Here is a 24,286-nt window from a genome sequence, read left to right as displayed (position 1 = left end):
TATGTAACCAGATTCTTACTCTGGATGGCATTACCTTGGCTTCCAGTAACACTGTGAGGAACCTTGGAGTCATTTTTGACCATGATATGTCCTTCAACACACATATTAAACAAATATGTAAGACTGCTTTCTTCCATTTGCACAGTATCTCTAAAATTAGAAATATCCTGTCTCAGAGTGACGCTGAAAAACTAGTTCATGCATTTATTACTTCCAGGCTGGACTACTGTAATTCATTATTATCAGGATGTCCTAAAAACTCCCTGAAAAGCCTTCAGTTAATCCAAAATGCTGCAGCAAGAGTACTGACAGGGACTAGAAAGAGAGAGCATATTTCTCCTGTTTTGGCTTCCCTTCATTGGCTTCCTGTTAAATCCAGAATTGAATTTAAAATCCTGCTCCTCACATACAAGGTCTTAAATAATCAGGCTCCATCTTATCTTAATGACCTTGTAGTACCGTATCACCCTACTAGAGCACTTCGCTCTCGCTCTGCAGGCCTACTTGTTGTTCCTAGAGTATTTAAAAGTAGAATGGGAGGCAGAGCCTTCAGTTTTCAGGCCCCTCTTCTGTGGAACCAGCTTCCAGTTTGGATTCAGGAGACAGACACTATCTCTACTTTTAAGATTAGGCTTAAAACTTTCCTTTTTGCTAAAGCATATAGTTAGGGCTTGATCAGTTGACCCTGAATCTCACTTCTCACTGTCGCCAAAGTGCTTGCTCATAGGGGATCATTTGATTGTTGGGTTTTTCTCTGTATGTATTATTGTGGGGTCGACCGTACAATATAAAGCGCCTCAAGGCGATTGTTGTTCTGATTTGGCGCTGTATAAATAAAATTGAATTGAATTGAACTGAATTCAATTTAGAGGTCTTCCTTTTACTCAGCACACAAATCATCATCATTATCTTTGGATCTGTAGACTGAGCAGCCAACTGTTTGAACCCCCTGAAGCTACTTTGCTATTCCATTGAATAATGTTTATACAGTAGTCATCAAGAACCAGTGTAATCCTCTGCTGTTGCTGTCATAAAGTCATAAAGTGAAAAGAAGTGCTTCTTTTCACTTTATGACTTACCTAACTAGAAAAAGCTGAATCAGTGACATTTACCATAACACATAACACCACAAATCCACTGCACCCAATCCCCAGAAGGTTAACGCAGACTTATCAGCTCTGTTAATTAGCCTCAGGTGCTAGTTCTTTGTATTCTGTACTTGTGTATTTTTTTAATGTATTTTTTGTGAAATGTAGATCTACATAACCACTCTGAAAAAAATCAACCAGTGGAAAAACTTTTTAAAAGATCAATTTCCTCTAGAAAAAAAAATCAAAAACAAAATCTCCCAGTCCTTCAGTCACCTTTCTATAATCCTCTGATTTGCAGTAGCCTACATCAGCAGATCAACTGGGGTGACAACTACTGAGTTCTGTGATGATGCACCTGAAATACTGTGGGTGGATTTCACACTAGCCACCAGGGCAACACAGGACATAAACGTGGGTGGTGTTTCCAAGTGCATGATTTTCTTCTCAGGGAATAGAACAACTTTATAGAGAAAAAAGAAAGGGAAAAAAACGAAGGCAACGGTAAACCTATCATCTCCGAGATAACGCCCGAATTTCAGGTTATGCAACCTTAAACCACATATTTCCTCTTAGTCGCTCAAACTTCTCCTACATTCTGACAAGTTAATACTTGGTCTGAAATATTCTGCGAACAATCAAATTGAAAATCTTTGAGACCACATTTCAGAAAATGACATTTTATGCCACTTCCGTGTAATAGGAAAATAAATATGAGTATCCAGCCTTTATACCTGTTTTTAGTCGTCATGCTTTTAGGTATGAAGCTCAATTCACTTCATGGACGACATACAGTTTAGTTTGATCTCAAGATTCCAATTTAAATATATAATGAATCTCTGATCCATATTACACCTTGGCATACATTTACTGTAGACCTAACTGGACCCATGACGACAGGTGTTACTCCCTGTAATATAATATTCATTGTTTTCATTCATTTAGTTTGCTGACATAACGGTATTATCTAAATATATCTTAAATAAAAAGCATGACAAAACAATATTTCTGTCTGATTTCTCTCTCGTCGACGATGTATGTAAATTTCATCGCACCGCTCTGGGAGGTCGAATGGTGGATGTCGCTCAAAACGACGACCTTGAACCAGAAACCTTGCTATCTGCACGTCATGCCCCCTAAATTCAGTCTGTATTTTTTTTTTTAAATAAATTGCAAAAATTTAAAAAAAAATACATGTACGATCCAAATACATATCCAGTCAGAGAAAATCCGCGTTTATAAACAGAGGCACATTGCTTTTTTGTCCTTAAGCCAGCCCCTTTCTGCCGGATTAGTAGTAGTGGAGTGTACCAAGTGGCAAACGGGGGGAGGAAGAGGGTACAAATATGCTTATTTCAACTAAATAGGAACGGTGTAAGCATGCGTGGCGTGTAGTGTGACACAGATATGTGATATAAGCTATATAAAGTTAAATATTAAGTAAATAAAGAGTTGCCTACTGACGGTCACGAGTGAGTTGGAGGCGGAGAAACCCCCCCCCCCATCCATTCCGCCCCCCTCCTTTCCTTTCTGAGCGGCGCTCTACTGTGTGAGCCAGACAAGTGAAGCGCAGGAGACCGAAGCGACGCTCTACACACCGGCTGAGATACAAACTGGTGATAATGTCTTCCCCGTGCATGTGCTCTCACAATTTCATTCCTTGAGACGAGTCATTTCAGAAGATTGCTATTCCGCGAAGGTGAGTACCATCCTCGGCATCTCCAGCAGGGATAAGCAGGCTGATGGTAAAGGCAAGGCGTGATACATTGAGAGTATAGGGTGGATTGAGGTACCCTGATGTGGATGACCGATGAATGATGAAACACTCCTCAGAGATGACATGACGGCTGTGAGCGGGAGGGAGGAAATGAATTAACGAGGACAAACTGTGCTTTGGCACAGCAACGCCACATGGCACTAGTGAGACCGGTTGGGTTGATAATAAAATTTTTTTCTATTTTTTAATCTATTGCTTCATCCGCTTTGGTGTGTCATGTTAACCCAACAGGCCGAGCCATGTGCAGACAAAAAAGATACCACAGAATGAGTCATTCTCCTCCTAGACGCACTCATATGTTTAATGTTTGTAATAAGTGCTCTGCTATTAAACGATTAATATGAACAGAGGCGAGGCTTGCGCAGCATCGTTGCTCGTTTTTGGACGCCGCGTTGTGCTCACTGCATTATGAAACGATGGCCTTTGCCTCATTCAAACCAGGCTAATCTGGAAGCACTGAAAGAAATCTATTAATCTCTTAATCCTCTGTGTGGTGAAAGGCGGGAGACACGCAGTGCTTCGTGGTCGCAACGCCCCTGGTCGTGCTGGGGATATTTTCTGCGCCGCTGACAGTTTAAATGAAAATGTTCGAGGATGGATTTGAGCTTGATGTGAAGCCTCCCTGAAAGGATGCTCACATTTAGGAGTCAAGGATGCTGCGCACCTTAATCAGCCTTTAGGTGGTCGGCACACCCTTGATTCTCTTCCAGTGCTGCCGGTACTAAGCGTCATTAAATGTTAATGCACCGTGATGAAGCTCTTTTATAGGAGAGAAAAGTGTAATTTGGGAAGCTCATATGCTTTTATATTTGAGGGCTTTCCCCATCAGGTAAAAGGAGGGAATGTTTGGGTTTGTATGCAAATCGCTTTGCCTGTTCAATTATTCAGGGGGCTTGAAACGGGATAGCCTCTGTATCCCAGTGTGTCACTGTCCTAGGTAGCGTGCTCAACCAGCTAAATGCTCCAGGCCCATTTTTTTGGTCCAGAACAAGCACTGAGAATAAAATCCCATTCACTGATTTCGGTGCCCTTTCCAGTCATGTGATATCCATGTGAGGAATAAATCAGCATCCCTCAGATGGAGAAGTAATTCTCTCTACAGTGTAAATTCGAGTAAGATGCTGAGGGATAAGGAGTAAGGTTAAAAAAGTAGTTTATTTCGTGTGAAATATATAAATGGAGTCAAACTGAAATCAAATCACCCAAAGGTAAACCAAATAAAGGTTTACCTTTGGGTTTAGTTAGTTTAGTAAGTTCATTTCTGGTCATCTCTTGTCAAAGTTATTTTTCACATTTTAGGAAGGAAATAAGTACCTGAAACTATGTAAAAAAATAAAGACAGGTTTTCACTTTCATTGGCTGTTTACCCTTTGCTGTGTTCCTATCTCTCCCCCGCAGATATATGGTGATAATGAGGAAATAAACCTCTACAAACTTTGTCAAAGCCCGCTGGCCGTTGAACCCAGAATACTTTCAAACTTGTGCCGTTGCGCAGAGTTCTTTTCACACGCCGGCTCTGTCCCACCAGCCCTCCAGCCAAGAAGACGTTCCACCCTTTCGCCCTTGTTTGCTTTATCAAATGCCCAAAAACAGCAAGGCCGTCAAGAGAGAGCTTGACGACGATGTCACGGAGTCTGTCAGAGACCTGCTTTCCAACGAGGACGCCTGTGATGATTCCTTCAAGAAGAGCTCGCTGATCGTCAACAACCATGAAGGCGAAGGGAAAGAGTGCGATGTGGAGGAAGGGGGGTCAGATGCCGAGGAGGAGGAACGACCGGCCTGGAACAGCAAGCTCCAGTACATCCTGGCCCAGGTTGGCTTCTCTGTAGGCCTGGGCAACGTCTGGAGATTCCCCTACCTGTGTCAGAAGAATGGGGGGGGTGAGTCTCAGCTAGCATCACACACACATAGTAAGAGCGTATAACTGATGGGTAGCACCATGTTAAGCATGATAACAAAAGGAACAAAGGCCAAGACACAAGGGGACAAAAGGAGTGTTTTCCGTGTTAATTAAAAGTGATCGTAGATCTGGGATGTGATATTCTTGGGTAGAAGCCAAGTCTAGCATCTACATGTGCATGTTTTTACAGAGGATAAAAAATAGTTAAAGAAGACGTGTTTGATTTGGTTGTTTTTTTGTTCATCCTTGCTGAGAAACCAGAAGTATCACCTTCCACTTTTAGCTTTTGTTTCTTTGCAGACACTCCGAATGGGCTTTAAATGGCGTCATGACTTCATGAAATTACCATTTTACAGTGAACGTGTTGTACTCTGTGTTTACCATGTGGGTGCAGAGTCCCGTGATGTGTCCATCAAAACTAGACTCGGCTGTGAGCTTCACCACAGACAGAATGTTAATGCGACTGCCTTGTTACGTCTGTGATTTCATAGAACATACAAGAGCAAATAACCAAACACAGAACCTCTGACACTGCTTTCAACATACAGGAAATAGTTCTAAGAAGAGCGTGATGCTTCGGATTATAGTTTATGATAACCACGTTTCCTACAATGCGGTCTGCTCTACTTGATCGACTCCTCGCAGACAATTGTTGTGTCTCTAGTCTAACGTGTGTATGTGTGTGTGTCCTGATAAGGTGTTGCATGGAGATTATGTAAAGCTACTGAGTGTCTCTGGAAAGCTGATTAAATAAACAGGTTGGCCAGACAGGATAGAAACTCCGTCCAAGTTTATTACTACACTGAAAATCTGAATGATCTGTGTAGACTCGGAGCAAACAACATTTCCCCAAACTAGGAAAAATAATCCTCATCATGATCATAAATGGCTATTAATATATAAGTTAATAAAAAATCATGTGTTAGGCAAATTACATTAGTTATTAATGTGCTATTATGTGAAAAACACCTCATAATTGCTTGCTTGTTAGGGACTATGATAACTTGTGAGTGCATGTAGAGTTAAAGAGCAATGACGTCCACTCTCTGAGTAGAAAGAAAGCGTTTTGCACAGGTCAAACCCAGGACTTTAACCTGGGAGACTGGGGTTTGTGCCCAACACTATAACACAACTCCAGGTTTAAAAAAGAGGGGGAAATGTAAGTTTTCTGCAGTTTATTAAAAGGAAAATTTGAATATTAATTCCTCAAGTCGCTCCCACTTGTGAGTCACAGGTAGGTGGTTTAGGGGGAGGTCAGTAGATGCAGAATCTTTGAGAAATGTGTGGTTGATGAAGACGTGTCACTACAGTGGAGTCTGAAATACTCCACTGTAGTGACACGTCTTCAGAAAAAGAGGCCCGGCTCTTTATTGGTATAGAATACCACCTTGAATCATGTTCTTAGAAGTGTGTATATAATTGGCATGAGATAGTGTGCATGTGTGCTCAGGGACGTTCAGAAAAATTACCACCTCTCACAGACTGTCATGCTTTCAGCTCTGTTTTAAACGGCTCTGGTCACCCTGCTGTGTTCCACTGTAATTAGATTAAAATGGGGGCTGAAACCGGTGTGTGTGCGTGCGTGTGTGTTATATTGTTGTGTCTGTGAGGACCAGTGAGTGAGTTTTGAACCCACTTGGGAGCAGAAGCTTTAGTAAAGGAAAGGGTCTTTTGCTCATCAGCAGACAGTTTTAGGATTCAGGTTTCTGTTTTAGCTCTGAACATCAAATTTAGAGGACAACATTTTTTCTTTTATGTTCTGCACCAACCAAATGTGTATTATAAAATAGAACAGCTATCACCATCTTGTTTTTTGAGCCAGAACTAATCATAATTTGATTAGTAGGTGGAGTGCTAACTTAGCAGCTAACGCTAGCAAGTTTGGTTAGCAAGGTACATTCAGAGACTATATTTTTATGTATCTGCTAATTAGTGCTAATAAACAAATTACAGATGAAATTCTATCATTTTGTTTAGAAAGGTAAGGTGCCATTTGATTTATGTGTCTACAGGCTGTTGGTAGAATTAGCTGAGCAGAAATCCAGAGTTGAATTAGCTTAGGTGACGCTAACTGACCATTAGCAGATGACATGGTACCTACCTGTCACTAAAAACAGACAGCTAACTCATAAAAGCATAAATATAAGCCTCTATTAAATGTAAACAGGTAAGTTCTAAAAACCCTTTGTATAGTACTTCTGTGTGTCTTTATGACTTTTGCAGTCTGTTTTCATTTCTCACCTTCCCTTTGGAGATCATGTACACAATGTTCCAGGAACACTTTCAAGCCCAGTGTTGGGCTTATATATACAAGCAGGGAAAATGCATGTAGTCAGCTTGTGTTTTGCCTTTTAGCTCTAGTAAATCATAAATCAAGTCAAACAGATTTAGTGGTGGATAGATTGTTAGGTATTTCTAGTAGCGTGTAATAATGCAAGTAATCCATATCTCTTGGTACCGAACAGGAAGTGAAAATCCCTGAAATGCTGCGTGTCTGATAACTGGCTAAACCACATATTTCATTTCACTTACTGCTGGGACTGAGGAGGACTGTGAAACGTTTTTAAAGAATGAAAAAACAAAAGCTGCACTCTTGTTGGGCTGTTTGCTTTCTCAAAGTGCCATCAAAGTGTCTGAATATCCCAGGGAGACTGTTGAAGTTCTTAAAAGACAATGGAGACCAGAGGGAGGGTTTTGATGTTGTCAAAGCCCAAAATAAACTGCGTATTCTGTAGCAGAATTAGATATTATATTAATAGAAATTACTAAGTATGTTGTACACACACACACGTGTAAAAAGGATAGAAACACACACATATTTATTTCTCGTGTGTGACCACTCCCATTAAGGTAGGACTCAGGAAAGGATGTGAATGAATGTCCTGCCAGATAAAACAATGAGCTCTGTTGCAAAAGACATGAAACCAGTTTTTAAAATAATAAACCCATTGCGGTGCGGCGCTGTTGTCAATGACTCACAGCAAGCCTCACACTACGCCGACTCACCAGTGTTTACGTTTGATGTGGCTCAGACTTATGATTGGTACCGTGTCACAGAGGGGGCCTTTCTCTTCTTCTTCGTTGCTTTAGTTGCACCCTGGAAATGATGCAATTGATTTTAATATATATCAGTGGTTGAGGGCAGACAGGAAGTTTCATTTCACATGCGAAAAAGAGAAACAACCCCACAGGAGCACAGTTCCTTTCCGTTTCCTCTCAGGAAAATAAAACGGCTCATTATTTCCAAAATCTAGCTTTGGGTTCTCTTTTTGTCCTGAAGTTGTTGTGCGCTTGGCAGTCTCGGTGCTCACAGGAGATGCGGCATCCTGTATTTTACCGTACCACACTATTACACCAGTTAATGTTGGTTAACCTTAATTCTAGCGAGAAATGCTATATTTGCCACTGTAATTTAGGTAATTTTAGACTTCAGTATCTTTTCTGGTTTCCATAATGATTTGATTGCACTATAGTACACTCCATAGGGCCCTGTTAGGTAGAAGCCCATCAATGCAGCACGCGTGTGTAGTCGTTTGGATCTGATTGTGTGTTTAATTTGCTGTTTAGGTGAATGTGTCACCATCAGGGAGATGTTATGTTGTTGTATAGTTAAAGTTTAGAAAACAGCTGTCTGTTGGTGTGATTTTCTAGCCAGAATGGGGCAAAGGGTAAGATTTTAAAAAGCTGATGTTTAAGTGTTGTCACCACATGTTTGTTAACTGCTTTCAGGAACTCAAATGTTAGTGCCTCACTGTTATGTGATTTGACAGTTTCCTCTTCTTTTTGCATCCTTCATTTAACCTGCTCTTCATATTGTTTTGATTGGCAGGAGCATATCTGGTGCCCTATCTCATCCTGCTCATATTGATTGGGATTCCGCTGTTCTTCCTGGAGCTTGCGGTGGGACAGCGAATCCGTAGGGGCAGCATCGGTGTGTGGAACTACATCAGCCCTCGGCTGGGGGGGATTGGCTTTGCCAGCTGTGTGGTGAGTGAGACACAGCGGTCCTGTCTGAACATGGTTAAAACATTGTGTATAAACAGTATGGTGGTATATTAGCATACTGTTGGTTGTATTGATTCTCACACTGAGCTGTTAAGTCACTGCAGGTAGGGAAAAATATGGAGTGACAATAATTTGAAGAAAAGGAAAATTGTGGGGTGGGGAGTCTTTACTAATTTAGCCTCTATTTTGTGGCTAAATGTTGTGTTTCACACTGTTTATGATTTTAGTTGTGTGTCTGAAGTTGACTTTGTTCTCTCGCCTGTAGGTGTGCTTCTTTGTGGCTCTCTACTACAATGTCATCATCAGCTGGAGTCTCTTCTACTTCTCCCAGTCCTTCCAGCAACCTCTGCCATGGCACGAGTGCCCCCTCGTGAAGAACAAGACCAGTACATGTAAGACGCAATTTACTAACGACAGTAAGGCAAGGCAAGTTTATTTGTATAGCACAATTCAACAACAAGGTGATTCAAAGTGCAGTATTAGGCAGGCTTCTTAAAGTCTTTGTGCCGCTTGGAAATGATCTCCAGTAAATACGTCCATGATGAGCGCTATGTTTTTTGTCCATAGATGTGGTGCCCGAGTGTGAGAAAAGCTCAGCAACCACCTACTACTGGTACCGCGAGGCCCTGGACATCTCTGACAGCATCTCTGAGAGCGGAGGGCTGAATTGGAAGATGACCGTGTGTCTGCTGGTTGCCTGGTCCATGGTTTGCCTTGCCATGATCAAGGGAATCCAGTCTTCTGGGAAGGTACGCATAACTTAAAACAGTTAATTTAAGATAGAGAGAAAAGATACCAGTAGAAAATAAGAGAGAAGAAGAGACAGATGGAACAAAACAGGAAGAAATCAGCACCTGCTAGGACTCTTGCACTGTGGAAAATGGGGAATAGTAAGCGAAACAAAAGGATTGTGCTTGCAGAATGTTTTGGAAAGTCTTTTCACACACAATTAGCTCTCTTCAACAGGCACTGACCGCAGTAATGTGCCTTGACAAATTTTTCTAATGATACAGCCTGAAATATGATTTTCAGAGCCCATGTGATCTTTTGTAGGATTTCTGGCTTAGCTGACTTTAGCTTAGTGTAACAAAGCTGACAGTAGCGTGACCAGCATCCGGAAGGATTAGCTCCTGGATAAAGGTTGTCATTTGCTTGCTCCTCGCTTTCTTTTAACAGGTGATCGTTATCATTCCACACTTTCACTATCATATGACAAGTATTAGCTGGTGTACTCTTGGGGTCAGAGTCAAGCCTCTGCTAACTGTGCTGTACAAATAGTCCCAGAACGAGCTTTGATGTTGTGCAAGTTATAAACTGGGTGTAGGGTCAAAATTAATACGGTAGATGTGAACGATATTTTTTTATGTAGTGGAGTAAGGCCTTTTAGTGAAGGCCTATTAAGTTGACTCAACCTCAGACTTTCTTATCACGCTCTGCCATCTTATTGGGCTTTTGAGCCTCTTTTAGGTCATTGTTTTTGGTTTTACAGCACTTTTATTAAGTGCTGCAATCTCACCTTCATTCACCAACATCTGCAGGCAGCAAAAAGACTTTGGCAAACCCAGCGGCTCATTTAGAGTATTCTGATTACAGTCTTACTGTATCTTATTAGACTATAAGTGATGGGATCTAGCAAGCAAGTTTTAATTAAAGATGAGTTCATTTAAAATATAATGAAATCAGATAAAGATAAGGACTACAAACAAACTCAGGTATGAAAATATTGGTAAATTGCTGGTTTGTGTGTGAAACGTTCGTGCTTGCAGTTTGCGCTCACATTTGTGCTTAGGCACTGTTAGCAAATGAGAGCCATTGTTCTCAGGTCCCCCCAAGTCTTATCCCAGCGAGTAGCAGCAGTCTACTGCATGCTTGGCTTCGCATTCCCCCCAGCAGAGACGCACAAAACAAGATGGATGCCGTGTCCAGCAGAAGTCCTTTAATCTTGGACCGCTGTCGGCGGTGATTTGCAACGCTGGTCTCTTTTCTGCTGTCTGCCACACCCTGCTGCCTGGCAAGAATTCTCACCTATAAATACAATCAGTGTTTCACTAGTGCTGCGTCATCAGAGGGGATTTATGCATTAGCACAAAACAGTCAGACCCTTATACTGTTATCAATGAAATAAAATAAATGACAGAAAGAAACACATAAATACTCATTTTTGGAGGTAATCAGGGCCACCCAAGCTGTCAGTTAGTTGTACAGTTTGAGCCAGATGGCTGTCCTACAACCACCAGCTGCGTCTGAAAGGCCCTTTTTAGTTGTCCAGCACAGAGACTGTGCACAAACTTTCCCTCCGAGGAGCCAGCTAAGTGTCTTTGAAGTTTAATCAGCGGCACATGATACAAAAGAATATTAATGCCCTCTCTGCCAATGTTCACACAAAAGACTTGTCCGAGGAATATCCCTGCCACAATCTGCCCCATTTGTGTGCGTGTGTGTGTGTGTGTGTGTGGGTGGGCATGAAAGGGATCTAAACCTTTGGTTACCATGGTTATACACACTCTTTTGGCTTGACTTGATTGTCAAGAGCGTGGTGAAAAAAAGAGATGATAAAAGATAGACTTGAACTGATAAAATAACAGAACTTTCAAAGCTTTTGTTTTCTTATACTTTTATGGCAACATATGTGTCACGTTTTAAATGTTAAATGTTAAGATTACTGATAAACCTTGTTTAAAAAAATTACTTTATTACTTTACAGTCAGGCTTTCTTGTAATGACGTCAGAGAAAGTTATCAGTTCATGTAGAGAACAGTGAAGTTCCCAGAACTTAACCTTTGCAAGAAGAACCTTCTATCTGTAACAATACATGAGCCTTCAGAGAAAAACACCCCTTTTCAAAGACCATAAGACTGAGGTTACAAAGGAGCGGCCTGCTTGGCTTTGTGAGGACCAAGGCTACATTTCAGTTCAGCAAAGTGCTAAAAAGAGTTACAGCTGAAAAAGAGGAGAAACCAACTGAAGAAATGAACTCAGCTTATCACATTAGACTTTATGTAAGGGTTCTTCACTTGAGAAACATTTAACTCAATAAATGTATAAATATATTTGATTATATATGTTGCTTTAAATTCTATTTGGGCTCTCCTGAAATTTGAAACGTATCATATCACAAAAAAAACTTTGTGTCCGTGCTTTAAAAATGAAGGAAGGTAAACATTTGTGGTCTTTACATATTCTACAGGGACGTCCTGTATATATAATAAATATACTACTCAACAAATAAATAGAGAGTTAAATAAACAAGAAGTTCATATTTTGTGAAATACATTTTCAATCTTAGTTTTAAATCCATCTCTCAGTACATTATCTTAATCTCTTAGAAAACCCAAACGTCTTCTGTGGGTAGTTTTCCATTTCTTTTCACTGGTTTTTTTCAGTGGCAGAACACATTCCACCCCCTACCCCACCCACTCCCACCCCCACCTCCAATATATGCATGACATTATCATCAGTGTCACCATGGTGCAATTGACTGAAGTTGACCGAGCAATCGTGGCACGCACTGTTGCTACAGTCCTGCGTGTCCATGAGAGCACCATCTCTGATCTGATCGTTCATGGGAAAAATGTGAGTCGACAGAGACACCGAGATGAGGTCCTCCAACCTGTACTTTTGCACTTCTCGTGGCAGTGTTTGTCCCTCTGGCAGTTTCAGCCTCCACACTGCCAGAGCACCACAGGCCTTTCTGAATCAAGAGTATATCCAGACTTCCTTGACCAGTGTTTTTGTCCCAATATGTCTCCAACTGAGCATGCGTGGGACGTGCTGGGTCGATGTGTTTATTAGTGAAATCCACAACCAATGACCGTTGCGTAGCGGCAGGCTGATCCAGGAATGGTCAGCAATTCTTCAACAACAGATGCAGCCGCGTGCGGTCCGTGTGCAGATGGGCAACAGCTTGCATCTGCAGAGGAGGCTATACCTCGTACTAAATGATTGGCTATAAAATCTATTTAAAACACAAAACTTGCTTCTTGTTTGTTTTTTGTTTTTTTACTATTTTAAAATTAAAGCTTGAGGAGAAATTCATTAAATGCCAGAAACCTTGATTAAAGAGGACCTACTATGCTGTTCCATATTTTTATCTTATATATACACCGCTACAGTCATGAAACGTCATGGTAAAAATGGCCAATATTTTAAATAAGGAGATCGGTTTATCTGTAATTCCCGTGAAACCTTCCAGACTTCTCTGGTGCTCATTTCTGGGAAGTTTCTTCTGTCGTCGGCTGTTTATGATGTCAGGCAGAAGACAGCCAATCAGAAGAAAGTTAGCTGGAAGGCAGGCTGGCTATAAAGGGGAAGGACCTAGATAGTAATGTCTCTGAATCACTGACTGTGCTCATGACTCAATCCCAAACTATCTCCCGGTGTCTGCACCCACACCCTACAGGATCTGTAAACTATCTGGCTCAGGGTTTCATCCCGTTTATAGTCTTTAAGCGCCAACTTGTCTATCCGGTTAATGATATGTAGGTTTGAGGGGGAAGGGCACTTAAGCCCACCCACAAATTAGTGTGATGTGATGCCACGATCACATAAAATAATAAATGTTCAGACTACATCCCTCAGCTGCAAACTGAAATTCTTCACGAGATGTTTGGTCCCTGCTTTGAATGCTTGAATAAATTCGATTTTAAAGAAAGTACAGCAATAGAAGAAAAACATGTTTTTACTTATTATCAGCTCTCAGCAGATCTTCACTCTCTTTTCTGAACAGTTTGATGTTCCTGTCAAACGACCACGATCAGCACCGCATAGAAAGTCAGGCAGTGAGATCACGCTGCATTTGTTTACTCATTTTAATTTGTTTCGACAGTTTTTCCAAAGATACATGCCCTGTGTGATGTGGAAAACACTTGCGTTTGCTTGCAGGTGATGTACTTCAGCTCCCTCTTCCCGTACGTTGTGCTGGTTTGCTTCCTGGTTCGGTCGCTCCTCCTGAAGGGCTCCATGGATGGGATCCGTCACATGTTCACACCCAAGGTAAAGATCCTCTCAAGTGTAGGATTACCTTAGTATTTTACTTTATACTACAAAATCACCTTTTCACACATCACAAATGTTCTTATTAACAACATTAGCTTCTTCACTAACACAATGGTGTTTAAGTATTAAATGCTCCTTATTTGTGTTCCTTGACTTCAGTAGAATAGCTTCTGATTGGCTACCCCTGACAAGCAGAATGTCTGAACAGCAGATGGAAGGGACTCAAAATGCCGTGCCTGAGTTTAGGATTATCAGCTCACTGACAGCAAACAGAAAAAGAAGTAGAAAAGAAGTCTGAAACGCAGTGTTTGGAGCAGGATGTAGTACATTTTTTTCACATGAATATGACAGAAAATAAGGAAAAATATAATAGGTCTCCTTTAATGGATCGTATGATAGAACCATATAATACTGAACAGGACTGTAGAGGATTGTTCACATCATGAGTACTTTCATACTTTAATCCATTTAGATGATAGTACTGGCTTTATACTTAGACATGAGTTGAATAGTGCTCAGGTCAGAATGCCCTTATTTCTGCTTCTGTTTATTCACTGTTGAAATCGCTGTTGAATTAAACTGTGTCTGAACTCAAAAAGAACTCCGCACTGTGATAGGCTGGCTCCTCAGCAGCAACTGGCCAATGGCATGTCAGGCTGCAGATGAATGTCACCATGGAAACAGGAGTTACTGAGTTTTTACGTAACCATCCAAGTGAAGACACTGGCAGCAGTGCATGTCTGTGTTGCATGTCTTCTCGCCTCGTCGCTGACACTTGCGTTCTGCCACCATCTTTCATGTACCTGATACGTGTGCTCATGAATAAATATGTAAAAGGAATATTATGCAATTAATAAAACAAACACTGTTGGCTGTCAGCGAGAAGCTGTTGCGTTTGAATCGGCTGGCTTTCTGTGCAGAGATTGTGTCGTTATGGTTACATAGGTTCTTTCCAGGTGCAAAGAGCTGCATGTTTGGTTAATTGGTTATTCCAAATTGGCTGCAGCTGTTGATGTGAATGGTTAGCCCTTCAATAGACCGGCAACCTCTCCAAGGATTACCTGGTCTCAGCTGAGATGGTCTCCAGCCTATCAGCAGAGTTGAAAACTTTAAAACGCAACTTATGGTAGATGACAGTGATGTGGTGTTTTATGACACTCATCAGTCTATTCTCCTCCCAGAAAAATTGCCAAAATGACTGAACATTTCTTTCACCAATATATATTATTTCCACAAGAAAGCAGTACAATCAGGTTTTTACAGAAATCACAAATATATGACTAAGAACTACATTAATCTTTCATTTACTTTGACAACATGTCAGCTATCATTGCCAGTTATTGCAAATGCTTGATTGAAGCTTCATCATTTGGTATATTTTGTGACGTTACAGTGGGGATGTCATTGCACATCCATCTATATTGTAATAGGTGTTTAGAGCTAAGACTTAATTCAAATCTGTTTGTTCTGTTTTCAGCTGGAGATCATGCTGGAGGCCAAGGTCTGGCGTGAGGCAGCCACGCAGGTCTTTTTCGCGCTGGGTCTCGGGTTCGGTGGCGTCATTGCCTTCTCCAGCTACAACAAGCGCGACAACAACTGCCACTTTGATGCCGTCTTGGTGTCTTTTATCAATTTCTTCACTTCTGTGCTGGCCACCCTGGTGGTGTTTGCCGTGTTGGGCTTCAAAGCCAATATCATGAACAGCAAATGTGTTGCAATGTGAGTATAAGACTCTAACACCTACAGCAACGAGTCCATTGGTCTACTTGTTTCAGACAATACTTTTTCATACTTCAGTCTTTGAATGTGGTATTTCTGAAGATTGTTCAAGGATGATTGATGTTTAGCTTTTTGACCACCGTTTAAATCTCTTGAGAATTTAACAATCAGCAACTTTTTTCTTTTTTTTTAGGAACACCAACAAGATTTTAACATTGTTGGGGAGCGGCATCCTTGAGCAAAACCTTATTCCCCACCACATGAACCTTACTCAGGTTAATCAAGTCAGTGGTGAGGACTACCATAAGATGATAGATCACATCAAAGGGGTTAAGCAGGATAAGTTCGAGTCACTGGGACTGGAAGCCTGCAGCATCGAAGACGAGCTGAATAAGGTACATGGGGATAAAAATTGTAAATGACTCCGTATTCAAGTCATTCCACGTGGCCGTATGTTATTTTAAAAGTCTATAACATTTTATTGAAGATGTTTATTTTCTTTCTTGTCAAGTGTTACCCACTTTGTGAGTGTTCAGAAAGATGGGTTTATTTGAAATTACACAAGTAAATAATTTAAGCTAACGGCTGCAAACAGAGCAAGTGGTATTCTTCCCAAGCCAACCTCAAACTTGCCTTTACCCACACCTTATCAGGTATAGACTATTAGCAGTTAAACCAAGACAACATCCAAAGACTCGAGAATTGCCAAGGCAAGGAGGGTAAGGGTTGCAGAAGACAAAGAGTTAGATGTCTTTTACATATGTGGAATATGTGTAAAGACTGGAAAAAGGGATTGAAATAGGGAATGACCGAAGTACTTCTGGTAAGTATACTTGGACTCCAGAATTCATAAAAGTGGGAAAGTTTGGGAAAGTTATCTTGCTGAAAACATTGGTATTATTTTTTTCACCATGGACCTTATACCTACAGTATTCCAAAACCTAATGGAAAAGCCCCCTTAGATTTTTGTTGGACCTCGTGGAAACCAGGATTGTGCTAACTTTTGGATCACCTACTGTAAAAGAAAAGCACATATTTCTGGCAACTCTGGTCAGGTTGGCAGTCTGTCAGAGGGCGATGTTTAGTCTTCATTAAAGACAACAAAAAGAACAAATTCAAAGCAACGAGGCCTCTAAAAGTAGCTAGTGCTACACTAGCTAGCTAGGACTTTGGTGCTGTGTTTTAACCTTTCCTTCTTTTCTCCCTGACAGGCAGTACAAGGCACAGGCTTGGCTTTCATTGCCTTTACAGAGGCCATGACCCACTTCCCAGCCTCACCCTTCTGGTCCGTCATGTTCTTCCTAATGCTGGTTAACCTCGGCCTCGGCAGCATGTTTGGCACCATTGAGGGTATCCTCACCCCGCTGATAGACACATTCAAAGTCCGAAAGGAGTTTCTTACAGGTTAGAAAGATCACATGACCTGTGTTTTATCCTAATGACCATATTTAAATCAGTCCAGCTCTGTAAAAGGAAATGTTTAGACATGCTGTGTATGAAGGATAAATGGAGGCAGTAATTCAGTCTTGCAAAAGTGGATGGAAGACGATTGCAGAAGACCCGTGCAGACTTGTTTTACTCAGACGTACATCTTGTAGGAAGCAGACTGTGGCTGACTATAGCTTTTTGGTCAATGAGTTACAACTGTCCAAAATAAACCGTTGCCATTAAAAACACATTGATTTTATGCTTTATGTTTTCTTTCTACAAGAGAAGAGCTGCTATTTAAAGCTAAATGAGTTTGACTTTACCCAAAACCAAGCTACACCCTCAAAAATATAGTTTCAGAGAGATAAGTAATAATGTAAAAACACAAATTCGTTTAATAATACATGGTGGCAAAGCGGCTGTCACACTCTCAGTGAAAAGATGTAGGTTGCTGAGCCGGTCTTTTTGAGTCAGATAGCTTAGAATGGATCCCGTTCCACTTATATATACTCCACTCCAAACTCTTCTTGTAAACTGGGGAATGATGACAGTATTGAGTTTAAGCTCCATCACACATGTAATATTTATGGAGTTTTCATTTGAGACCTTTAATGTATGTCAGTATGCACAGTGACGAACTACCTGCGATCTCTCCTGCAGTGGGATGTTGCGTGTTGGCCTTCTCCATCGGTCTCCTCTTTGTTCAGCGCTCAGGGAACTACTTTGTGACCATGTTTGATGACTACTCGGCTACTTTGCCTCTGCTCATAGTGGTCATACTGGAAAACGTGGCGATCGCCTGGTTCTATGGGATCGATAAGTAAGTTCACAATATACATCATCTCCATGTTTCCTTAATATTTACTCACTTACTGCTTAAGCAGAAAAAAGCTTTTTAATGGCTGTTTAAGCCATTCATTTATAGTTTTTTCTTAATGTATTTTTTTCTGCTTAAGGCAAATGGCTGTAACAAAGACTACCTACCTACAGGGTTACAGACTGTACTTGTTCCTTACATAACTTCCACATTGTCTATTTTTGGGACACTTTTTTGTTTTAAACATAATTGTTTGAATGCAACTTTAATGGCAAAAATAAGAACCACATATATAAAGCCATCCGGTGTATAAAGCGAAAACAGGAAACTATTGTGAATTCTTCATCTGATCTCACCTCCCGCTGCTTTGCTCTGTTTTCAGATTCTTTGAAGACTTGAAGGACATGCTGGGCTTTATGCCGTACCGTTTCTACTATTACATGTGGAAGTACATCACACCCATCCTGCTAATGGTCCTCCTGTGCTCCAGCTTCATTCAGCTGATAATGACGCCGCCCAGCTATAGTGCCTGGATCCAGGAAGAGGTGAGTTAATGTCTCCGGCTGGGCTTCTGAAATCAGGGATCAATGTGGGTGGAAGTTTTCCTAAATAGTAAACCTGGAACGAGTAAAAAGCAAATTCAAGAGTTCAAAGAAATGGCAAGAAAGTAGAAAACAAGCCAGGCTTTTTGGCTGATAAACAGAGGTTTAGATATCCTTTAATCTGAGGAAAATCAACAGGATACATGTCTGCCACATAGACCTTCAAGCACCAGTGCTATTAGTTTGAAACCGCTATAAAGTGGAGCACAGGTCATACTAGACAAAGTGCATCCACAAGTATTATTGCTTTAGTTAGAAAAATAGCCTTCTATTAAAAATTATGTTAATAGAGTATTGATTGTCTAAAAAAGTATATATTCTACCAATCTAGTATCACATTACTTCTTCTGCTAACTCCTTTCACTATAACTCGTTGCTTTTCTTGTGTTTGCCCTCCAGGCCATAGAGAAAACCTTGCGCTTCCCTCTGTGGGGCATTGTGGTCTGCATCTCTCTGGTGGTGATGGCCATCCTGCCCGTGCCCGTGGTCTTTGGCCTACGCTACTTCAACATCATCAGTGAGAACACGAGTGGCCTTTCCACTGTTTCTTACAAGAAAGGCCGCATCATCAAGGAGACCGCCCGGCCAGAGGAAGACGACGACGCTAGCCTTATTCATGGAAAGTCTCCCAGCGAGGCTCCCTCGCCGATGCCTGGCAACAGCATCTACCGCAAGCAGAGCGGCAGCGGCGGCACTGATGTGGACACCGCACCTAATGGCCGTTATGGTATCGGTTACCTGATGGCTGACATGCCAGATATGCCTGAGTCAGACTTATAGACTGACAGTAATAGTATGCCCTTCCGCAGCCATAACGGGGGGCCACTTCTCCCCCCTCAACTCTCTGCGTGCGTTTAGTTAGCTGTATTGTCGCTGTATATTTCTCTTGTACCGTATTTTCTTTGTATATATTGTAACTGCTCTCTTATTTGTTGTCTCTGAACCTTATCTGCCAGTTTCAGAGTTTTGAACTAAGTCTAATTCTGTACTAAAAGAACCTAAAAAAATCTCCATGGGGAAAACGTTAGTCTGAGGTCAGGCTCATTTCATGTCTGTGAAACTGCACTAGTACAACTGTATCCCTTAAAAGAAGGTCTAGGAATAAACACCATCCTTGTCGAATCCTTCACCGATTTGCTTGTGTGCTTCCCAAACTCATCTCCATTTCCCTCCAGTCTTTGCTCCCTTTCTTTTTGGAGAGCCAAAGAGGCCTGCTTGAACACGAATCTCCAAGAGTCAGCCAGTTCAGGTGAGAGATGTAAGAGGTGGTCAGAAAGTACCAAGCTTAGCTGCAGTGTAGGCGATGTCAATGATGAAGTAATGTCGCGAGATTAGTTTTTCTTGGCACGCGTTTGGGTCGAAAGGATGGCCTTTGAAAGCCACTCCCTTGATTGTCTGCAAGAAAAGTGTGCCTAAGTTATTTATATTTGTTTATAGAATACACGATGGCCGTTGTATATTTAAAGTATTCTGTAAATATAATATAAATATTTTAAATATATTTATCTTGTTAGTTTGGATATCAAAACAGTGTTTTTAAGGTTCAGAAGTACTCTAACTCTTTAACCCATCTTTGTTTTTTTACTCTGTAAATATTTTCTTTTCCATCAAAAAGCTTCAATTTTAATGTCTTTTCCCTCTGATTAAAGCTTAAACATGACCACACACTAGAAATCAGTTTGTTGCTTTTATTCTTGCAGTGCAATTTGAGATTACTCCCAGTATGTACAGTATCCCACTACTCAGAAAAACACATTGTTCAATGTACAACATGCGACTGGAAAACGAGAAAAAAGTGCAAATTAACACCAAATCATTCAAATTTTCTCTACATTTCCTTCTTATAAAAAATACATTTTTCTCATCTTCTGTCTTTTTGTGAACATACTCCGTAAAGCGACACAACAAAGAGCCATCACAGTACATAAAACTGTAGTTACTTGTGTTTGGCACAATCACATTCACTTTAGACAACAGGAAATATAAATTTGAGGAAAGCAGGCAGCATTATGAGATGTTCATCTCCTGTTTACTGATGTGGCGTGATGGAGCTCAATGGTAAACATATAAAATAAATAGTCAAATGTACACTTTGAGGGCTTTTTTTCCTTCCTTTGGCTTTCTAGTTATCTATCAGGAGCAGGAGGTTTAGTACATAAGCTCTGAAAACACAAATGAAACCTTTTGTGTCCCTTCTGACAAAGTAATTAAAGGTTCTCTTCATCTGATAAAAGGTGGTGCAAATGTGCATCATCAAGAACATCGAGAAACATTTGTTGAATTAGATTCTTTTGACCAGTTCATTACAAAGTCGTCCCCTTATTAGTGCTCTTCCAGGGTCAGTGTGCTGGAAAGTTTGAATGGCTATTAGAAACTGAGGTAACGCGTCCCCTTCAGCGTGCACTGCCGAGATACTCCTGCAGTGGGAAGTTGATCCCTTTTCAACAAACATTCTGCAAAAAAAAAAAAAAAAGGATTAAAACAATAATCAAAACAGTTCAAAGAAAGTCTTTAAAGACTTTCTTTGAACTGTTTCGTATTTTTGGATGACCTAAAGCATCATCAGAGATTCCAGTTAAGCCATCTGTACATCTGGTTCTTTCCTGCTTATCCAACTCTGACTGAAGGCTGTCCCAGCTGTGACAGGGCGAGAGGCGGGGCTACACCCCGGACATCTGACAATCTGTCACAGTCTAACAGACGGACAATCATTTACACCTAGAGCCAATTCAGAAGTTTAACCTAGCATGCATGTCGCTGGGCTGTGTGAGAACACACTCAAACACCACACAGGCAAGTGGATCTGAAGCCTACACCTTGTTGCTATGAGGCCATGGTGCTAACCACCATGCTGTCCCCCGATTCTCCTGTGTCTTTGTGGGTTCTCTCTGGCATCCTCCCATAGTCCTTTTTTAATTGAGATTTTCATAAAAGTAAAAATGAAGCAATGACAGTAGCATAAAAACAAATCCATATATGAGCTGAGAAGCAGGATGTAAAAAAGTGAAAACATACAAAGTCAGTGTGCTCATTGGTGGAGCTGCTCTCTCATTTTGCCTGCGATCTGCTCTCTCTTCTCGCAGTGCTTTCTCAGGTCTTTGACCTCCACCGGGAGCATGCTGTTCCACATCGTAAGCACAGACTCTTCATCTGACAGCCGAGACAAACAAACACTTTGAACCGATGAAGAAAAAAACCTGCACAGCAGGATCGCCGCTTTCAAGGTCGTGTGAGAAACAATGAACCGTCGGACTCACCATTTTGATTCTTGTGCTGAGTTTGTCTTCGGCCCAACACCAGCACCACATTCTCCCTGTTAAGCGTTTCTATTAAAAAAACAGAAAAAAAGAAAACTGCAACGTTTTCACACCGACTGACACAAACAAAGAATCAATGAACTTGGTCATCAATTTTTAATTTCTTCTTTACTTCAACTTCTTATTTTTTCTTGGGGCAAAATAATGTTGATGTGATATTTTTACTTTAAGCAATCTTCAATATGAACATGAAACGGCAGTGTGTGCAGGAAACACAATTTCAATCACATGTAATGTTTTAAGAGGTACTTCAACTGCCTAGTGTCCTGTTATCTGTTATCTCAGAGTAACCATCAGCAGTAAGAAGATATTGGACCGCAGACGCCCTGCACATGAGCACATATCTGTGCACTGATGAGGGAGCTGTTCCACAAAATATTTTTCCACTTTTAATATACAATTTTAGACAACAACATCGAGCGACATCAGCAAGTATATAAGGTGCATAAATGTACGACTCTTCTGTTCCATTAAATGAATGCTGTGGTTGGCTTTATTATTATTACTGTAACAATACATCCACACCAACCAGGAACCGTGCGGATCTGCTAATCTGCCAGGAGAGTAGCATGAAATTAAAGGTCAAACTAAAAACAAAAAGGACCCACGTATGAGTGCAGATGCCATACAGCGGAGAGAATCACAGTGGGGCTCCATGACCTGCAGAATTTGGTGTTTGGGGAGCTCCAGTAGCAGCAGGTGGCCCCTTCTAGTGCCGATCCAGAGCATGGCGGCGCTTGGCAAGAGCAGGGCCTTCACTGTGGCCAAGGAGGGCGACGCCTCAGAGGGCAGCTCAGCTTCTCTGCCGTGCCCGCCTCTGTCACGTCTGCAGGGAACGGAGGGCATTAGCATGCAGCTGCTGTCGTGTGGAAAACTATCTGAATTTTGAAAAACAGACTGACAACAGTCACCTGCAGTTTTCCTGCTCAGTTAATGTTCTTGCTAAGTGCTCGGTAATGTTTGGTGTCTTTTCAAAATCGCACGTTAACTTCAAACCGTGGGCTGCTCTGCATCATCTTTTACCTTTTGTTTCTGATCCCTGTGTTCTCATTCTCACTGTTTATTCAGTCAGTGTCTGCAGCTAATAATGCAAGAGATCTGCCTCTGCTGTTCCCTCTGGTTGGAGGGGGCCTGCTGTATGTCTGTATGCACTACATTCATACTCCAAAGACATGGAGTAGAAAAATACAGTTTTATTTAGTGGAAGTTAACAGTCACTGCGACTTTGTAACTGCAGAAAAATTTCCATATGTCAGTGTGTGTCACGTGCGAGCGTACCTAATAATCTGAGCACAGTCAATACAGTCCACCATCCTCTCGCTCCTCTTGTCCCAAACCTCAACAGTTGTTGTCCTGGCTTTGCTGAGGTACACGTATTTATCCACAACCATACGATACACACACGCCTCGCTCCCCAGTGACCGCTGCTGGCTGAAGGGCGTACACGCACACACGAACACACAAAGACACAGAATTTTGCTGTTACGCAATCAGTTGTAAAGAAGTCCAGATGAGACATTCACATGACCATTTCCAAGTGTTTTGTGTCTTTTTAAAAGACAACTCCTGAAACATTTTGATCACACTTCATACTTTCTAATCTTCATAGCACCTTGAAAACAACACTCCATTCATATATTATGTAAATGGAGCTGGAATATATCATATATATGCATTTGTTTACAGAACGAGCTGCCTGACATTCCCACACAGACTCACTGGGAAAAGAGGTTCGGTCTTGTGTCGATGGACTTGCAGACATCATAGTCAGTGGTGAAGGAAAGGATCTTGGATCCGCAGCCGGCCCACACAGACCTGCTGTCCAGTGAATGCACCGACTGGCCCAAACACATGACCGGAGTGTTGACGTGGCCCACACTGAGCGTTTTAACCGGTTGGCCGTTCTTCTGCTAAAAAACAAGAATTCCAGCTGATAAATGTGCACAATTAGCATGTATCAGAATATCATCCGTTAAACAATCAAAAAAGGGCTTTTTCTTTATCCTTGAATACTTACCTTGAGCACAGAGTCCTCATAAATGCTAAGAATTCCATCTGCTGTCCCAACCAGCAAATAATTCTTTCTTTGACTAAAAACAAACAAATTTTAAAAAAGAGATCAACAGGGAACATATAGAAGTGGTTATAATACGGCCTAAACCGGAACTGCAGCAGTTCACAGTGCACTTTTTCACATGCTTACGTGCGTCGAGGGTGTACGTGGAAGTACAGTGATGTGACGGCGTCGGTGACCCTTTGCAGGTGGTGCCAAGTCGACGTGTCTCGACTGTTGATGACCACTAAAGAGCCAGACTGGGTGCCTGCCACCAGCCAATCGCTGTCCTCGTTTGGGATTTGGACAGTCACGAGGCACAGGACGGGACTGGTGTCGACCTCGAAAGAACCAGCCTGTGAACACAAATTATAATTCGTTTCCATGATAAGAGAATCATTTTTACAGGGATTATAATGTATGAGATCTCAAAGAAGATGTAAAGAAACAAGACGCTAAATGAATTAAATTGCATCAAACGTGTGAAATCAAAAACTTTCAATTCAGTTTCATTTATATAGCACCAAATCACAGCAACAGTTGCTTCAAGGTGTTTTATATTGTTTTTGTTTTTGTTTGTTTTTT

At 41.3% G+C, this 24,286-nt stretch overlaps 2 protein-coding genes across 4 annotated transcripts in view; one reads left to right on the top strand and one right to left on the bottom strand.

The window, feature by feature from the left end:
- The first annotated feature begins 2,633 nt into the window (after positions 1-2,633).
- Positions 2,634-19,551, top strand: slc6a15 (solute carrier family 6 member 15). The gene is made up of 12 exons (XM_040026488.1): positions 2,634-2,787; positions 4,264-4,745; positions 8,595-8,752; positions 9,036-9,162; positions 9,338-9,519; positions 13,652-13,762; positions 15,243-15,484; positions 15,678-15,879; positions 16,696-16,888; positions 17,573-17,732; positions 18,112-18,274; positions 18,731-19,551. Exons 2-12 carry the CDS (start codon positions 4,445-4,447, stop codon positions 19,109-19,111), a joined length of 2,220 nt encoding a protein of 739 aa, XP_039882422.1. The 5' UTR covers positions 2,634-2,787; positions 4,264-4,444; the 3' UTR covers positions 19,112-19,551.
- Positions 19,552-20,005: 454 nt separating this feature from the next.
- lrrk2 (leucine-rich repeat kinase 2) overlaps positions 20,006-24,286 on the bottom strand; it is a 30,914-nt gene continuing 26,633 nt past the window's right edge. For 2 of the 3 annotated variants that reach the window (XM_040026486.1, XM_040026484.1), the window contains exons 45-52: positions 23,852-24,057; positions 23,666-23,738; positions 23,368-23,558; positions 22,927-23,079; positions 22,257-22,474; positions 21,589-21,657; positions 21,347-21,481; positions 20,006-20,784 (exon numbers count right to left, since the gene is read on the bottom strand). In XM_040026486.1, coding sequence (XP_039882420.1) covers positions 21,360-21,481; positions 21,589-21,657; positions 22,257-22,474; positions 22,927-23,079; positions 23,368-23,558; positions 23,666-23,738; positions 23,852-24,057 — 1,032 coding nt within the window. In that variant the 3' untranslated portion in view covers positions 20,006-20,784; positions 21,347-21,359. The remainder of the gene's footprint in view (positions 20,785-21,346; positions 21,482-21,588; positions 21,658-22,256; positions 22,475-22,926; positions 23,080-23,367; positions 23,559-23,665; positions 23,739-23,851; positions 24,058-24,286) is intronic. The other variant, XM_040026487.1, reaches the window with a different exon arrangement.

The sequence above is a fragment of the Simochromis diagramma genome, unplaced genomic scaffold (assembly GCF_900408965.1).
Source record: "Simochromis diagramma unplaced genomic scaffold, fSimDia1.1 OVJJ01000293.1, whole genome shotgun sequence".
Lineage (NCBI taxonomy): Eukaryota > Metazoa > Chordata > Actinopteri > Cichliformes > Cichlidae > Simochromis > Simochromis diagramma.
This window is presented reverse-complemented; position numbering and strand designations above follow the sequence as displayed.

Bases quoted from the DNA above. Each gene is read 5' to 3' on its own strand.
- slc6a15 (XM_040026488.1), top strand. From the start codon at position 4,445: ATGCCCAAAAACAGCAAGGCCGTCAAGAGAGAGCTTGACGACGATGTC. The intron at 9,520-13,651 runs GTACGCATAACT...GTTTGCTTGCAG, and splicing joins GAATCCAGTCTTCTGGGAAG to GTGATGTACTTCAGCTCCCT. The intron at 16,889-17,572 runs GTTAGAAAGATC...TCTCTCCTGCAG, and splicing joins CCGAAAGGAGTTTCTTACAG to TGGGATGTTGCGTGTTGGCC.